At 33.3% G+C, this 18,321-nt stretch overlaps 3 protein-coding genes and 1 long non-coding RNA gene across 4 annotated transcripts; 2 read left to right on the top strand and 2 right to left on the bottom strand.

Moving 5' to 3' along the window:
• Window positions 1-120: 120 nt before the first annotated feature.
• Window positions 121-4,397, top strand: LOC114168229 (carbon catabolite repressor protein 4 homolog 4). The gene is made up of 10 exons (XM_028052980.1): window positions 121-235; window positions 322-410; window positions 504-544; window positions 730-779; window positions 870-939; window positions 1,464-1,585; window positions 2,077-2,219; window positions 2,553-2,697; window positions 2,846-2,993; window positions 3,675-4,397. The coding sequence occupies exons 1-10, from the start codon at window positions 177-179 to the stop codon at window positions 3,984-3,986; spliced, it is 1,179 nt and encodes a 392-aa protein (XP_027908781.1). The 5' UTR covers window positions 121-176; the 3' UTR covers window positions 3,987-4,397.
• A 1,099-nt stretch (window positions 4,398-5,496) lies between these two features.
• LOC114173000 lies at window positions 5,497-6,340 on the top strand. The gene is made up of 3 exons (XR_003602442.1): window positions 5,497-5,702; window positions 5,780-5,887; window positions 6,242-6,340. It is a non-coding gene; the product is annotated as an uncharacterized LOC114173000 (long non-coding RNA).
• A 609-nt stretch (window positions 6,341-6,949) lies between these two features.
• LOC114172999 lies at window positions 6,950-7,753 on the bottom strand. Its single transcript, XM_028057182.1, has 2 exons — window positions 7,377-7,753; window positions 6,950-7,042 (listed from the first exon to the last, which is right to left on the bottom strand). The coding sequence occupies exons 1-2, from the start codon at window positions 7,604-7,606 to the stop codon at window positions 7,012-7,014; spliced, it is 261 nt and encodes an 86-aa protein (XP_027912983.1). The 5' UTR covers window positions 7,607-7,753; the 3' UTR covers window positions 6,950-7,011.
• A 4,593-nt stretch (window positions 7,754-12,346) lies between these two features.
• Window positions 12,347-16,083, bottom strand: LOC114172998 (probable LRR receptor-like serine/threonine-protein kinase At3g47570). Its single transcript, XM_028057181.1, has 3 exons — window positions 13,389-16,083; window positions 12,930-13,298; window positions 12,347-12,631 (listed from the first exon to the last, which is right to left on the bottom strand). The coding sequence occupies exons 1-3, from the start codon at window positions 16,075-16,077 to the stop codon at window positions 12,618-12,620; spliced, it is 3,072 nt and encodes a 1,023-aa protein (XP_027912982.1). The 5' UTR covers window positions 16,078-16,083; the 3' UTR covers window positions 12,347-12,617.
• Window positions 16,084-18,321: the final 2,238 nt, after the last annotated feature.

Raw genomic sequence — 18,321 nt, 5'->3', positions numbered from 1 at the left:
GTTGATGGTGTGCAAGGAAAAAAATTGATGGGGTGGAGGAAAAGCACCCCCAAACCAAAGTTCTTGGTAGATTTGATTGGCCAAAAAGGTCCGGGCCTGGGCCCATGGTGAACTAGTTTGGGCCTGTAGTTCGAATCACAAAAAGCGCCGCCACATCGGTTCTATCGCCTGCAGAGATGCTGAAAGTATTGGGTGGTGCACGTGCCGTGCTTTGCTCGAAATCTTCTACCACTAGGTACTGTGCTTACACATTCAAATCCCATTAACAATCTTTTGAACAAATCTTTGAGTTCCTTTTACTGAATTAATCAATGAATGAAGTGTTGTAAGGAAGATGAGTTCTGTGCCGGCATCTCGCAAGTTCGTTTCCGTGGAAGGCTCAGACATACATTCCAGAAGTAAACCTGATGGTAACGAACCTAACCTTGATTTTCCCATCTCCTTTGAATTTGACGTTGTTCAATTCAGTTACATTCTTTCGCTTCTCAATTTTAATTATTCAGGCTTCAGATTCAGTCTTGTTTCGTATAACATATTGGCGCAGGTACACTAATTGTAACAGTTTTTGAATTTTGTCTGAACGAATATACGGATACAGTTTATTCACTTTTTTTTTATTATATATATATATATATATATATATATATATATATATATATATATATATATATATATATATATATATATATATATATATATATATATATATAATGTCTGATTGTAATGTAGGTTTATGTGAAGAGCTCGTCGTTCCCGCATTCTCCATCTTCGTCTCTCAAGTAATTAATGTGCCTTGTATTTACTAAGGTTTCAAATGATGAATGTGAAATTTGCACGCTTATTTGACTAATTGATTTTGCTTCCTGTAGATGGAAACTTCGTTCAAACACAATTTTGGAAGTTCTCAAGGACTTGGGAGCTGATTTTTTCTGCCTGCAGGTTTTTTTTATTTTTGTCAAACTGTAGTTTGGCATGGTTATTAGTACTCAGTACAAGATACATGCTTATTTTGATATAATTAATAAATAGATATTTTGAATATGTCAATTATTATTTGATTAAATTCCTAATAAACAAATATTGTTGAATATAAACTATATTTTGGATTTACAACGAGAGTAATTTATATTTTGATACAAGCTTATTTTAAGTTTAACATGGAGATAAATGATGAAATAAGTAAGACTGAAAAGAATTGGTTATTAAGAAGATTACGAATACTACACTCAGAAAGTTGGGGATGGCTGAAAATTTTTTGGTTAGTTGTCAAGGTAATTTGTGAATTGAATTGTTATCCAAAAGAGTGAACAGGGAGATTGTCGAGAATGTCAATCTAAGTGACTGAGAAGATTGAGTTTCAATCTCCAATTTGTTTATTTTCATTTCTAACTTATGCGTAAATTTTAACCCCTTGATTACTTTCTTTCAAGTGATGCTCTTCTTCTTATCATGAATCATTTCAGGAAGTTGATGAATTTGAAAGCTTTTACAAAGGAAACATGCAGAATTTAGGATATTCTTCAATTTATATGAAGAGAAGTGGTCAGAAGCGTGATGGGTGTGGCTTATTTTACAAGCATGACTGGTATGTTCAAATCTTTTGCGGTTGTTTTACAGGCATAAACTTGTAGCTATGAAAGTAAGGGAGTGTGTTATAATGATTTTAATTTTACCTTGAGTTTTTAAGCAGTGGCTAGTGAGTGGCTACAATTTTTCACATAGAGTGGATACAAGTGTTTTTGTTAAAGTTGGGGAGAACTACAATAACTTTGCTAATCTAATGTCCAAAGTCAGTGTATTACATGCACACACATATCTTGGAACGATTTCAACTTAATTTGCTAGTAATTAAAACCACCAATAACGGTACTCTGCTTGATATTGGTTCTTTAATATTTATAATGGAATGGTTCTTTGTATCTTTTATCTCTCTTTCCTATCTCATCTTTTGGAGTTAATTGTTAGTTCCTTTTTTCTCTCCAAAAGAATTTAATACATGTGATTACAATATTCATTGGTGGTCAGTCCTAACTACCTTCATCTACTTAAATTTATCCTTAGATTTTTTTTGTTTAGTGCAGAGTTGCTCATAGAGGAGAAAATTGAATACAATGATCTTGTAAAGTCTATTCCATATGGGAACTCTTCGAACGATGATGATCACACCAATATTCAGACAGTCCATGTTGATAAACAAAAGGATGTGTCACCCAAAAATGGTAAATGCAAAATGAAATTAAAGATTTCTGTTTAAAATATAGATTTTCTTCTTATATTAAGGATACTTAAAAGATTTTCTATTTTCTTCTATATACTGTTTTAATATTTGTTATGGAATGACTGATGATCTGGTGGAAGCTCAATTCTATTTCTGCAACTTTATTTCTATTGCATCAGTGTTCCCTGTTTTCCTTTTCTTAGCTATTTACTTTTGCTATTTTCTTATAGTTTCTTTTAAGTTCATTGTTTTTGACACACAGAATTTGAGGTTACTTGGATGTCTGTACAGATTAGAGTATACAATTTCTTTATTTACTAAATTTTTTATTCAGGTTCTAAATCAAATACAGAAGACCGTGGAGATCCCAATGATCCCCGTGTGAGACTGAAGCGTGATTGTGTTGGAATAATGGCTGCATTCAAATTCAAAGATCCCTCTCGTCATATTGTTATTGTGGCCAACACACATCTTTATTGGTAATGAAGTGACTTATGTGTGTTTTACTTCATTTTTTCCATTGTTGTCTTCGAATGAAATTTTAACTCAATATGGATTGTGTATGGCAACATGGGTTTGTTTAACTTTGGTGGTGGAATTAATATATTACATATATTTTTGCCCCAGGGATCCTGAATGGGCTGATGTCAAGCTTGCACAAGCTAAATATCTTCTATCCCGTCTGGCAAAATTTAAAACACTGGTATCAGATAGATATGAATGCATACCTGAAGTCATTGTGGCTGGTGACTTCAATTCTCAGCCAGGAGACACGGTACTAGCATTACTTAAACCTCAACTTCTCTTCTTTTGTCTAAATTCTAATGTCACTGTGCTTTTGCTATAGTCATATCTAGCCCAACTCTTCTCTTGGAATTTGAAGAGATCCTGTCTGATAATCTGCTAGCAACTCATAGTCATGGATTAACGTTCAACCTCAGTGGAAAAGAGTAGAATGACATAAAAAATATTTTATTGGTAAAAGGAAATCACAAAAATGTGTCATGGGATGCCATAGCTGAAAGTGCTGCACAGTTTAACTCCCTCCCTAGAAGAATTGCAGTTTTTTTTAAGGAACTCATGACCAAACTATACAAGTAATCTGACGTGCGAATTCTGAGTTTGACAAAATCTGTTGAACACAATTCAATGTTTATAATTCATATCAATTGATTAAAAACTGTTTATTGTTCAAAAATAAATATAAAACTCTAAAGTATGACTATATAAAAACTAGAAGCTCTCGAGATTTTTTTTAGTTAGCATTAGAACGAACAGTGCAAACTGACTAATTTGTACTGTCATAGTTCTATCTTGTATGAATTTGTTGTTGTATGTCTATGTAACTTTTAGTCGTGCTTGATTACTTGTCATAGCTTTGGATGTGCTTTCAAAATACGAGCTTTATTTCCTCTAAAGCTTTAGTAACCGATAGCATTTTCCCCTTTTTTTTCAGGTCTACCAGTATCTTGTATCCGGAAATCCTTCATCAAACCTGATGCTGAACTGTTTAGAGGAGTCACCTCCTATTCCCTTATGTAGTGTCTATGCTTCTACAAGAGGAGAGCCACCATTTACAAACTACACACCTGACTTCACTGGAACACTCGACTATGTTTTATTTTCCCCTTCTGATCACATTAAACCAATTAGTTTTCTTGAGCTTCCAGACTCAGATGCAGCCGATATTGTTGGTGGACTGCCAAACTTTAGTTATCCTAGTGATCATCTACCAATTGGTGCTGAGTTCGAAATCATCAAGGAGTAAACATTCTTCTATGCCAGGTGTTCTTTAAATTACCAGGCTTCATGTTCCATCTCCTCCCCCTTTTTGGAGATGCAAGCAAGGCTCTAGGAGCAAATGTACAATGAATTATGTCATAAAATCATTACAGGCACTTGGCAAGGAGGCTAAAAGTCACCACAATGCTATTGTTATGCGGAAATCCTTGTTTTGTGATGAAAAATTCGTTTGAGTTTGTCTGACTTACCCCCCAAAAATTGCAGCCCAGTATTCCAAAGTTGTTTTATTCTGAGCAGACAGTTTCAGAAATTATGTGAACATATGTATTCTTTTACGACAATATTTTGTTTTGTATTTTTTTGGAGATAAAGCATTCTTGTGATTAAATGTCATTATTTATTTCAAAGGAATACTGGAAAAAGTCTCTATTCCAAATTTCTTAGTTAATCTTGAAAAACCAAAGTGATTATTTTGGCTATCGGATGTCCTTTCAGGCCAGCATCACTTACTGGCCCCATCAGACGACCATGATCTTTTTCGTTGGATATTATTTTTTTATGATTGTGGTGCAAGTTTTGAACCTGTCCATACGAGACAGAAATTTGATGTTCATCATGATTGTGACATGACTACCCCAGTTGATTTACGAAGTCAATGTTTGCCTATACCTATCAGATTGCACATATCACTGTTTTCCCATAACGCACATTACCTTGTGAGAATGCACTTCCTATTGGCTATAAACTCCAAGCATCACTTTGTCTTTGTTTTGTCTATGAAAAATATAGGGTGGATGAGTGAAGGATGCTTGGAGGAGAAAAGTTAGAGGAGATATATTTTTGAAAGTAGGGACATTTACTAGTAATCTTTTTAGTATATTTTCATTTATTATATTTATTATATTCATCTTACCATTTCTCTTATATTTATTATATACTCTATTTATTTTCAATTAAACACTTTCAACTTTTATTTTATTTCCTACCTATTCCCATCATTTTTCTCTCTATTTTCATCTTTCATCTTTCTCCTTTTTTTATCCAACAAATAATTTTTGCAACAATGGCAAACTCAATAGCTAACTATCTATTTTTTTTTTTTCACATTGTTAGTGCAATAATGAAACCAATTTACTTGTTTTGCCGGTGTAAGGAATTTTGAAATTTCAGTTGTTCCATTAGCTAATGTGCTCTGTTTTACGTAATCGTTGGACGGCTCTCATCTGTCTATTCGTGTGATGCTTAGCACAGTTTACTGTTATCACCAATGTCATAGATTGCAGCAGGGCCCTCATAAATTGACACCCACAGTTATGATTGGTGCGTTTCGTTTGGGACCACGAACATTGCAAGTTGGGGGGGCCAGACTTGTAAGTTTTGTGTTCTCAGTTTTCATGTTTTTAAGGTTGCTTAAGTTTAACCACACATGTTACTTCGTGTCAATTAAGGTAAACTACATAATCTGAAGTGCGCAGAGTAGTTACTCTTCATATGCATTAACGCGAGCTTCATTCTACAAGAAGTTCAAGAAAATGGTCAAAATGCTTAGATTAATACCAAATGAAATCATAATGACTTTCTTTGAGGAAAGTTCATATCTTTAAAAAAATTAGATCGTATAAGCCTTTAGATAGATAGCATAAACCTGTCTCCGAAATCTGAACCAGACCCAAAGGAAAGTGAAGAAGTGGGGCTCATGGTGATTAACAAAAATCCTTGCATTTTCGTCTTTGGATGGAAGGTAATGGAAACTTTTCCCTCGTGACTTGGGAAACAGTATGTACAGATAGAGGTACCTTTTATGGCTATATATCGCAGGTCACTATCAGAAACTTTAATTGGGATGCCGTGTGCGGTACATCAAATATTTGACATTTCAACTAACTTTTCCATGAACTGGAATCGAGCTCGACCTAGATTCTTGAGGTAACCATAATAAATGCTCAATAAATTCTCACATTTCATGAAATTATTATCTTTACGGGAGCTTGACCTAATGAATGCTGTGCTAATGGATATGAAAATCTTGTCAAATTTCTCAATTTCATCATTATATTCTTTACAGATGAGTCATCATAATAAAGAAAGGTTTTGTCATTCATAATACCATGTTTATCGTTAAAATAAAATAGTTTCAATGAATCTCTAAAAAAGTTAAACAAGTTTATCCTAACTTTTAAGGAGCACCTCTTTGAGATCCTTGTTCTCTGCCTGTCTTCTTTAATCACATCGAATCTCATGTAAATATATAACTTTTCTCTCTGATTTTTCATAATATAGTTTCACGTTTTGAGTGTTCATCAAAAGTTATCCATACGGTAAATAAGGTACTCAAATTTTAATCTTCGCTCTTAACACATTCATGATTCAAACATTTCAATTTCATCTTTTGCTGGGCTGTGTTTTCCACATGTGCTGTTATTATACTCACACTGCTCTTTCTTTCTCCTATTGGATGGTGAGAATCCGGACGTTACATATCTCATACATTAATTACTGCTAAATTTCTTTTTGCATTAGTTTTTTCTATGTCATGCTTCCTTCTCTTCATCAGAAAGCTACAGTGCTGAAGAATCCAAACAAATCCATCGAGAGTGGTGACAAATTCATGTTCTGGAATTTTCTACAAATCCTGGTGAACTTATTTTTACACAGAAATAGAATATATGTGGGCTAACTAATCTCACATTCAAGTTTAGTTGGAACAATGTAAATGCGTATGTCTGAATCTTCTGGAATACACCTTTGCTGGTCTAATCAAATAATAGTCTCTGGGCTTGAAACATACTTAAAAATATAGTATTAGTTCAAATATCTCGACTTTACGAGGTCAGAACATTCAAAATGGAACATATTATTTGCATTAAATGGTTTAGTGGTGCAATTAGTTAATCTTAATTAACACACATATACTGATGTAGTTAATTAGCACTTCAGCAACTTTTTGGCCAAAAAAAAGTCACCCATATGTAGAACAAAATAACATTTGTTCAACTTTTATTTATTACATTACATCATTACAATTAGTTCCCAAAAAATGTATTTTTACTTCATAATCCAGCAGGGAACTTCTCAAGAAACCTGCCCATAGAAGTGCAACTCTAGTCAGAACCTGATTACAAATTTCTACTCAATTTTAATAATATAGACACTCGGGACATTTTTTATTTTTTGCTTTTATGTGCTCCAACATAGTAGTGAACCAGACATGAGAACATGCATGTTGCCCCTACTGAGGTAGGAACTGTGTTAATTTGGAAGAACTGGCACTGAGAAATATGTCTCAGTAGTCATTGGTGCTTCAATGCTCATTGTTTTTGCCTCACCAGAAACTTCTCCAAGGAATCCATTGTAGAAGGCTTTAACCTTTATGACTATGTAAAGAAAAGATGATGCAAGGTATGAGAAACCCAACCTGTGAAGCTTTTGTGCTTGTTGTCTACCTCGGTTTGTGCCACGTTTTGTACCCTTTTCACGTTCCATGTTGTTAGTATGATGTTCTTTGAAGTTACCATGGGGTTGGATTCGAAGATATTCATAGTTTTGGAGATGAGATAGTGAGCAAGGGCTCCCTCTTTCTCCATAAGAGGCTGCACAGTGAATTAGTCTCTTGGATCTTACAACACCATCAAATTGGGAAGCCATGTAAATTGGAATTAGTTTCACAAGAATGTTGCTGTGATCTGGGTGGAGCTCAAGGAGTGTTCTCTCTTCTAAATTCTAATTGAGATTTGTAATGATGAGGACCTTTATATAGAGAAGGCTAACATGGCCTGAAGTTATTCTGGTGTGATTTTTTAGGCCAATATTTATCTTTTCACACCCTTTGTTGTGTTGCACACACTAACTGACAAGCATAAGAAATTGTGATAGAAAGTGACATGAATAGGACATAAGTTTAGGTAAACTTATCATTTACCAAGTTTCGTTTTCCAAAAATCATGTGTTCATTTTTCTTTCACAAAAACTAAACTGCTTGATATTGTGGGAAAGTTTTGGAAAGTATATCTGAGTTATCTTCACCTTCAGAAGAGGAAAATTAAGAAAACAAGTCTGAAAATGCCTGATAAAATTAACTTATAGCACAGACCTAACAATATCAGTTTGTTCAAGTTAAATAATAAGCCTATGATGAGTGTGACATCAGAATTTGAATACAAGTTGAGGCCTTGCAACAGTTAGTGTTACTGGTTTAAAAGCAATGGGAGAAATAGAAAGAGGGTCCCATAGAATTAGGAACAAGTATGTGGCACGTGAAGTGTAGGACCTATTAGAACAAGCTGGATAGCATTGTCATGTTCATTCAACTTCAATGAAATGCAAGTTGGGGGTGGAACGAATCATGGATCACTCAATTACATGGTTTGGAACATAATCAGAGTTTCAATTCAGAGAGAGGATTGTAGATCAAGTGGTTTGATTTTAATTTTTGTTTCTCTCCTCATTTGAATCACAAATTTTGTTACTTCTGTAAGGCTTCGAAATGAGAAATCAGTTTGTGGCAGATAAATATACAAAAGGGTGCTTTCAATTTTATTTTAATTGAAGTATTTTTTTGATCATAAAAAACTGCAGCTCAAATTTGAACTTGTCCTTACCTATTTGCTGTATTAACAAATTAACTTCACAGAAAATCCTCATTCCTAGATTTTTAATATCTTTTAAGTCAAGTTTTCATAAATAATTTAATTAAATACTTATTTAATATATCAAACTTATCACATCATTTAGCTTCTAACTTATTTTGACAAGTTTCATGGTAAAATTTACTGACAAATTTCATAGTTCTGTCAGCAAGTACTTTCTAAAGACGTAGTTAATTTGTTACTAAAAAACTTAAGTAAACAAACCTACATGGATCAGATTTCTGTAAGTTTATTCCTTATTTTCTTATTTTATCTTTAAAATACATTTTCACTCATCAGATATTGATATAAACTCTCACTATCTCTCAATCACATGAACAGGTATTAGTTATTGTCCATGAAAATGTAGAATCAAGCTATATGAAACAGTAATGTCCTTCTTCTTTGTTCATTGAAAATGACTTTTAAGTAGCAGAAAACTCTAGAAAAATAGATTTAGACATAACCCAAGCATACCAAACTGATTTGTAACATAAAGTTTCATTCTCTTTTTATAAACTTTACATCCTAAACATGAAATCAATATTTGTAAGCAATCAACAATGACTAAAGTAAGTTCAAATATCATCTTAAAATTTGAATTTAGATAGAATCAATCTTACAAAAACTGATTTATAAATTGAAATTTACATTTTTTTTAATCATATCACTATGGATTTTCAACATGTGAAATTGGTGAGTCAATTAATCGAAAGATAAGTTAAATGACACAGAGAAGCTAAATTTGGAAATAAAAATGGGGTTGAAACGAAAGAGAACAAATAAATTATGGCGGAGTTGTGGTCGTGGCAGTGTATTTGTCTTCATTCCATTTGGAAAAGCTTTAAATTATCTTTTGCCTTTGTCTGTGTGTATGGTTTTAATATTAATGCACATGCTGTACATGGTATGGAGTTATAGTTTTGGACAACCAGTTCACGTGAAATTGAGCTGGCCAATTCATCCTTTTCTTCAGCTCTTTTCATTATATGAGAAACCATTCTCATAAGAAGAGTGGAGAATGAAGTGCAAGTGTAACCTTGAAGGGTTATTCAAGCAGTATGGATATTTCAGTTTGGTGTAAGTAAATGGAAGCATCATGCGTGCATTAAAAGAAGAATATTGATTAAGCTTGATATAATTGTTAGATAATTCACACACATGTCTGTATTATGCTGTTGTCATATTTATATATTATTTGTGTCTTGTGTATTCAGACTCTCTATTAGGGCTAATGTAAAGATTATATTCCTCTTCTTTTTCATGTGTCTTTATCCTTTGTTTTAATGTTGTCACGGTATAATAGCCTATAGCTCCTCTTAGTAATCACCTCGTTTGGCAAGTGAGTGAGTGAAGGGGACTGTTGGGAAGTCCTATATCGCACGTCTAAAGCTAAAATCTAACATGGTATTAAAGCCTTTATGTTATTGTCATTGTAAATTATACATGAAAGAATTTCAATACGTAACAACTATCTCAATGTTAGTTTTTCAGTAATGGTTGTGTACCAATATTAGTGTATTCTAAGATGTCAGCTGAGATGTCAAAATAAGCTAGCAGCTAGCAGCTAGTAGCTAACAGCTAGTAGCTAGCAGCTAGTAGCTAGTAACTAGTACCTAGTAGCTAGTAGCTAAAGTTAGAGAATAGTAGATATCAACTAGAAGTTAGTAGTTAAAACTAGTAGCTAGCAACTAGTAGCTAGTAATTAGACCTACTAGCTAGAGCTAATAGCTAGTAGCTGGTAGCTAGTAACTAGCAGCTAGCAAGCTAGTAGCTAGAGCTAGCAGCTAGTAGCTAGATGCTAATAGCTAACAGTTAGCAGCAAATAGCTAGCAGCTAGAACATGTAGTAGCAGCTAGAGCTAGTAACTAATATCTACTAGATGCTAGCTTCTAGATGCTAACTATAGCTCTAGCTGCTAGCTCTATCTACTAGCTACTAGCTCTAGCTACTAGCCACTAGCTCTAGCTACTAGCTACTAACTACTAGCTTCTAGCTATTAACTACTAGCTATTAGCTATTAACTACTAGCTACTAACTACTAGCTGCTAACTACTAACTACTATTTACTATCTACTAGTTGTAATTACTAGCTACTAACTATAGCTACTAGCTCCTAGCTAGTAGCTACTACCTACAAGCTACTAGCTACCAGCTCTAGCTGCTAGCTACTATTTATTAACTGCTAGGTACTAGCTTTAACTACTAGCTACTAGCTCTAGTTACTAGCTCTTGCTCTAACTCTAGCTATTAGGTACTAGGTACTAGCTTCTAGTTTTTAGTTACTACCTACTAGCTGCTAGCTACTAACTATTAGCTATAGCTATTATCTACTAGCTACTAATTGCTAGCGGTTAGCTCTAGCTTCTAGCTGCTACCTTTGGCTATTAGCTGCTAGCTACTAATTACTAGTTGCTAGCTGTTAGGTTCTAGCTACTAACTACTAGCTCTAGTTACCTAATATGAGTTTATTAAAAAACAATACTAGTGTTAGTTTGTCAGTAAGGGTTGTGTAGTTAAACATACTAATATAATATACTCTTAGATGTCAGTTTAGCTTGAGATGTCAAGATACATAATAATACATAATATATGTTTATTAAAAAGAAAAACCAATATTTGCTTGTTAGTGTTGTGTAGTTAAACCTACCAATAATACTTTTCTGCAGAGAAGAAGATCAATCAAGAAAATATTGGTCTACAACCGGTTCCTGATCAACAATACTAAACAATGTAGAATTAGATATACTTAGTTCAATATTTAAATATTAGATAGCCGTAAGCATGAAAATATGAGGACAATTGTCATATATATATGACACGACTCTCTTGAATTAGTCACAAAAAAATCACTTTGATCGGTCTTCAAAACAGTTAGCGGCTTTGTCATGACTTGCACTAGTGTATTTCTAATTCTGAAACTACAATAAAATCAATGGATGCAGATGAAAAGCATTCATTAACTGAATTTAACAGAGAAAACTCTCAAAGAACTATAAGAGATTGGTGTTTCAACTACCCTAGTTGCATAATATTCAGAGCTCACAGGGTTACAAAAGTAAGTGGTTTTGAAATGACACTAAATTAGTTTGGGCGTTATGAGTACAGAAATAGTTATGTTCAGTTCGAGTAACATACAACAAAACTTGAAGTACATCGAAACACCTGATGATATAGAACATAGTGCTCATATTAGATAATAAAAGTACCTGCTGCTCCGCCAAAAACTACGTTTAATGTGAAACCACTAAAAGTAAATTTAAAAAAGTGATGAATGGGTAGAAAATGGGATTTGATCTCTGCAATGTTTCATAGTCTATATTTTCAGTCACATTTGCTGATTTGTCCCAAACAGACAGACAATCACTGGATTAAATTGTTTGATTATTGTATGAATCCTATAAAAGTTGTTTCTGAATTCCTTTATTGTTTCTACAAACTACAAGTACCACTCTTTGGATAGATCGAAAGGTCTCTGCATATATGTTTGACATATTTTTTCTTGTTATCTTAAAATTTTAACATGATTTTACACAAGATCTTGGAATCGGAAATGTGAAATCCCTTTCAATAGAGAGATTGTCTGTGCAAAGAATATACAATCAGTGCATCAACTAGAATAAGTTTGTAGTCTACTTTGTACTCTGTGTATGCTCATTAATTTGCTTATTTCACATGACTTTTTATTTTTCGACCATCATCAATTTCACATCTAATAAACCTTAAGTTAAACAGAATTCTCTGGTACATAGCTCCTTGATATTAAAAAAAAAGTATATGGACTGCAAAAAATAATACTAAAATTGACCAAATCATGTGAAATAAGAGTATAGAAAGCACAAGTCCATTACTTGATATACATTAGCATAGGATAGACAACTTTGAAGGATGGATTGACGAATTCATATGAGCAGATACAACAACAAAAACCTTATCCCAAGAGCTGGGTAAAATATAATTAAGTAGTAAACCACATTGCAAACACATCAGTTTCTGAAATAGCCGTGACTTTTGACCTCAGCTTTGATTATTCAAGTGTTGACACCTGAAATTTGACAAGAAGCTGGTTAGCTTCATAGTTTTGGAATTTTGAAATACAGAGAGAAACAACAGAAAATGAAATTGTAACTTTATGAGCAATTAATAGGGCATGAGCTGAAGCCAGCAACATATGCAATTAAGAATATAGAACTCTCAATTTTACTATACTGTTAAGTTTGAAAAGGAAAACTTAATCTGTGGGGAAATAATTTGTAATGGAGTGGCAAAAGCCACAAGATGATGTATCTACATTTGTTCTCAAGTATTATGGGGAGAATGAAGTCATTTTCCATTTGTCTTACCAGATAGAAAGAGTCTCTTGATTTTATTTAGCTCTCTAGTGACATCCACTATATTCATTCTTTCGTTTGGGGACTCTAGTGAACAAGCAAGTCCAATTCTAATGACTGAAATGAAGTGCTTTTCAATGGTTGTAGTAAGGTTCTGAGTGTTTTCTTCTTCTATTGTTGCTTGTTCTGGTTTTGCTACAAGTGACGGGTCCAAAATCTGCAAAACATTATTAGGAAATGAATTTTTCACAAAAGTATGCAAATTTTGACCACCCTCAAAAGTTTCATCTGTGGGTCTCCTTCCTGTAAACATTTCCAACATAAGAATTCCAAAGCTGTACATGTCCCCGTGCGTAGACACCTCAGAACCCACTCCATACTCTGACATGTATAGCAAAACTTTGATTAGTAAATAAGTTCTTAACAAAAGGCAAGACATAAAAAAATTCTATTAAAAAGTTTACATAATACCTGGGGGAGCATAGCCAACCGTCCCTTTTATTCCAGTTGAAGTTGCTTGCTTAGAAGTGGTGCTATTAATGTTTAGAAGTCTTGCTATTCCAAAATCACCAACATGAGCAACCATGTCATCATCAAGCAAGACATTGCTAGGCTTCAAGTCACAGTGAATGATTGATTGCTCATATTCATGATGAAGATAATGTAATGCAGAAGCAATATCAATCATGATATTTAATCTTTGATCAAGGCTCAATGTTCTTGAATGCTCTGTATTTAATGTTCTAGGATGCAGCCATTGCTCCAAGCTTCCATTTCTCATGTACTCAAAAACTAGAGCTTTAAAGTCTTGACCTTTGTAATCTGTGCTAGAACAACATGTCAAAATCTTAACAAGATTTCGATGCCTAACATTTTTAAGTGCATTGCATTCAACAATGAAACTCTTGTGAGCTCCTTTTCTTTGAAGGTTTAGGACCTTTATGGCAACGACTTTGTCTTCTAAATCAAGAGTTCCTCTGTAGACAGTGCTAAAATTCCCAGATCCTATCAAGTTTGTAGTTGAGAAACCATTAGTTCCGTTGTGCAAACTTTGGTATGAAACTTTAGCTAGTTGGTCAATTCTCGGTGAATCCAGCGATGGTTTCTTATTTCCTTTCCTCATCCGGCAGATTGTTAACATAACTGACAGTATGAGAAGAAAAACAACTGCACTAACTATGATTGCATACAACCTAAACATGTGGTGTTTCTCAAGTTTCTTAGCTTTGACAGGACATGGTGGTAGATGCAGTTCTGAAATACCTCCACAGAGCTTACTATTTCCAGCTACACCTAATGCACTTGCATTTCGAAAGACACCTTCAGTTGGTATCTCACCGTCCAACATATTAAAAGATACATTGAAATATTCTAAGAAATGAATGTTCTGCAGAGAGTTAGGAATTGATCCGGACAAGTGGTTTTGTGACATGTCTAAAACTCGAAGGCTTTTCAGTGATGCCAAAGAAGATGGTATGATTCCTTGTAAGGAATTTCCTTCCAAATAGAGGTACTCCAACATTATGCATTCCCCGATAGTGCTAGGAATGTGACCAGACAAATAGTTGTTAGACAGAGATAGAAAATCGACGTGTTTTAGGTTGCCCACTTCTGCTGGTATGCTACCACTCAAAGAGTTTTCTGTCAAATCAAGAAAGTTTGTTAGAGATGACAGATTGAAAATCTCAATGGGTATGGTTCCTGTGAGGTTGTTTTGATATAGATCCAATTCTTGTAACTTTTGACAGTTTCCTATATTCGGAGGAATATTTCCTTGTAACATATTTTTCTCCAAACCTAGAAAAAACAATTGACTGAGGTTGCCTATGAAGGCTCCTATTTGCCCTGACAGATAGTTTGAACCCAACGTCAACTTTTGCATTTTCTGAAACTTCCCAAAAGTTGTTGGGATAATTCCACTAATGCTGTTTTGTTCTATCATCAAGAGATTTAAGCCAATTAAATTTCCTAAGGATGCAGGAATTTCTCCTGATATGCGATTGCCTCCTAGATATAGTTGAGTGAGTTGGGTGGATAAATTACCCATGGAATTTGGCAAATGACCTCCAAAATTATTGGCAGACAGACCCAAAATCTGCAACTTACTGCAGTTTGTCAAGGATTTTAAAAATTCTAAATCGTTAATTGAATTGTTACCTAAATTGTTTTTTTCCAAAGAAAGGAAAGATAGATATTGTAGCTTCCCCAAACTGGGAACTTGTCCGGTGAAATAGTTTCTAGAGATCTGAAGCCTTGAAAGCATAGATGCATTAGTGATGGAAACCGGAATTGGACCTGAAACTTCATTGCCACCAATTGTAAATGTCCGGAGATTAGGTAGAGTGTGGAACATACTGGGAGGAAGAGAGCCATTGAATTGATTTATTGATGCGTCAATTTCAGTGAGACAAGACATATTGTAGAGACAATAAGGAAATGGTCCAGCCAAGTTGTTGAGACTCACATATACAAATGCCAAGCTTTTGAGACTGCATATCTGTAGAGGAATATCTCCTTCTAAATTGTTAATAATGACGGAGAGATAAATCAGGGATGAAACATTCCCTATGAATGGTGAGATTCCTCCTGTTAACCTGTTCTTCCCAACATTTAAACTTTGAAGTTTTTGAAGTGAGCCAATTTGGATTGGTATTTTGCCAATCAAATTGTTTCCAAACAAGTATAAGATTGTGAGATGAGCGCAACCTGTCAAGTTTGTAGGGATTTCTCCTACAAATGAGTTATTTCCCAGATAGAGTTTCTGCAGTTGTGACAATCGTCCAACTTCTTGTGGGATTTCCCCATAGAAGTTGTTGTTCATGATGCTGAAGTTTGTCATGTATGAGAGATTTCCAATGTGAGGAGATAAGAATCCCTTCAATTGGTGTCCTTCTAAATTCAACTCTGTAACTCTTTGAAGCTTGGAATTGCATGTGATTCCATACCAGTGACAAAAGTGAATAGAAGTATTCCATGAGAGTAAGATTCCAAAGGGGTCCGTGGATATGGCTTCTTTGAACTTAAGTAGTGAGAAATGATCAGAATTATTTGGTAATGCATAAGCAATAATGTTTGGGGTAAATGGTACTACTGAGTTTAACGCAAAGAGAGAAAACAGATAGACATGTAATGAAAGTAAGAAATGAGAAAAATAGTTCATCTTGGGCAAGACTTGATGACCGATAGATGGTGATACTCTTCAGAAGATTCAATGACTTAGGAGATGTGAGCTGGGTAACACCCTATCAACACTGGCACGTGGAACATGCAGATTCAATGACTTAGAAACAGTAGTGCTGATTTACTGTATATAGAAGCCCATGTTTTCTTACTACACTCCATATGCAAGGTAAAAAGTTAAAATTGTCATCCTCTTCTTCCCTCCTACTCCTCATCTCCTCTTTCACAACACTTCCATACTTTTCTTCACCTCCACCCCATCTTCTTTATCACCTCCACCTCCACTCCATCTTCTCCCACCTCCATCTCTGTCTTCACCTTCACCCCATCTTCTCCTTCCACCTCTATCCTCAAAAATATTCACAAGTGTTCACTAAAACAAATGAAAAAGGTAATAAAAATATGAAGTGTAAGGAAGAAGATAGGAACCAACGATGAAAGACATGAAATATAAGTTTAAAACTTCACAATTCGTATGCATTTCAGATTTTACAATGTGAAATGCAAGTTTACATTTTGAACTATACAATTCATAATATAATTACAGATTATACAATCCAGAATGTAAACTTGCATTACAAATTACGAATTATACAATCCAGAATGTAAACTTGCATTACACATTACGAATTGCATAATCTGAAATATAATTTTATATTACGGATCGTACGATCTAGAATATATATGGATCGAAAAATCTAAAGTTAAAATTATTGTGCAGATATAATTGAAATTTAAAAAGATGGAGGTGTAAGAAGAAAACATGGGAGCTATATTATTCTTGTTGAACCTTTATCCGAATCCTTATCTGAATGGACATTAGAATTCATAGCATTCTTATTTGTTTAGTCATTATGATTGATTTTAAATGCACATTATCATTTGGTTGGTCACCTAAACATTGTGTGATTATGTTGAGGTGTTTTTAGTTTTGTGCAATACTTCTTGATAAGGTTAGCCGTGATGAATCTCAGAAGAAGCATAGGAAGTCTTGGATCCCATTTTTTTTATATATAAATTAATGTCTAATTTTAAATATATATATATATATATATATATATATATATATATATATATATATTAACTTAGATATATTTAATACCTAAAATATTGTATAGATCAGTATAAAGATAAATATATTGATTAGGGATGGCAACGGGACGGGGTGGGAACGGGTTTCACTATCCCATACCCATCCTCGTAAAAATAATTATCCCCATACCCATACCCAAACCCAACGGATATCAAAGTTTTATCCCATCCTCACCGGGTAACGGGTATAATATTGTATCCATACCCGTACCCGTTTCCTTACTACTTCAATATTAATTTTTATAAAATAATAAAAAATTACGATAAAGGAAACATAATATTATCAAATATTCAATATTAGGAGGATGGTTGTTTCTTGATATCAAATACTTTGAAATAAATTATAATTGTTTACATTTTAGATTGGAATGCCAAATAAAATTTCATGAGAACTAAAACATTTATTAAATTTGCAAAATGCAAACATTAATGAAACCTAGTTGATAAAATTTAAAAATATTTTTAAAAAATTTTAAAGGAAAACAAATATTCAAATTAAAATATATTTTTAATGTTTGTTTACTTCAATTTTTTAAATTCTAATTAATCTATTTTTTTATACACTAATAAAAATGATAATACATCACTTAATCAAAATGACGTAAATAACAAATAATAAACATAATAAAACAAATTTAACATGATTATTGTATCTTTTGAACTCCAATATATGTTGGATGGTGATAAAAAAATATTCATGGCAATTACATTAAATTTTGATATTGTAGTAAATAAAAGTTATTTATACAATTATAGTGAAAAATTACAGTATGATTGATATAATGAGTTAAAAAATAAAAATAATTAGATAAAATATACTGAAATAGTATTCTACATGATGAAAATAAATAACAAATAAAAATATTAAAAAATTAATGAATGTATGTCTTAGAAACAATTTGAGAAACTATTGAAAGAAATCACACAAAGGAAAACGAATGTATAATTAAGGGTATGATAAGATGAAAAATACTTTAGACATCTAAGAACACTTTTCAAATATCAACGTATATACTCAATGGTTGAAAAATAATTGTTTTAGCGAAACAAAAGAGTTTTTCAAATGAAACAAAAATTAATAAAAAATTTTCAAATGAAACAAAAATTAATAAAAATAAGTAAAGTATTTTTT

This window comes from Vigna unguiculata, chromosome 2 (genome assembly GCF_004118075.2).
Source record: "Vigna unguiculata cultivar IT97K-499-35 chromosome 2, ASM411807v1, whole genome shotgun sequence".
Classification (NCBI taxonomy): domain Eukaryota; kingdom Viridiplantae; phylum Streptophyta; class Magnoliopsida; order Fabales; family Fabaceae; genus Vigna; species Vigna unguiculata.
This window is presented reverse-complemented; position numbering and strand designations above follow the sequence as displayed.

What these genes read in the sequence shown, in the direction of transcription:
- LOC114168229 (XM_028052980.1), top strand. Translation starts at nt 177, where the DNA reads ATGCTGAAAGTATTGGGTGGTGCACGTGCCGTGCTTTGCTCGAAATCT. An exon ending in TTCCAGAAGTAAACCTGATG is followed by an intron (nt 411 to 503) that starts GTAACGAACCTA and finishes TTAATTATTCAG; the next exon opens with GCTTCAGATTCAGTCTTGTT. An exon ending in CGTATAACATATTGGCGCAG is followed by an intron (nt 545 to 729) that starts GTACACTAATTG and finishes ATTGTAATGTAG; the next exon opens with GTTTATGTGAAGAGCTCGTC.
- LOC114172999 (XM_028057182.1), bottom strand. Translation starts at nt 7,606, where the DNA reads ATGGCTTCCCAATTTGATGGTGTTGTAAGATCCAAGAGACTAATTCAC. An exon ending in CAAGCACAAAAGCTTCACAG is followed by an intron (nt 7,043 to 7,376) that starts GTTGGGTTTCTC and finishes TTCTATGGGCAG; the next exon opens with GTTTCTTGAGAAGTTCCCTG.
- LOC114172998 (XM_028057181.1), bottom strand. Translation starts at nt 16,077, where the DNA reads ATGAACTATTTTTCTCATTTCTTACTTTCATTACATGTCTATCTGTTT. An exon ending in GGTTGGCTATGCTCCCCCAG is followed by an intron (nt 13,299 to 13,388) that starts GTATTATGTAAA and finishes TATACATGTCAG; the next exon opens with AGTATGGAGTGGGTTCTGAG.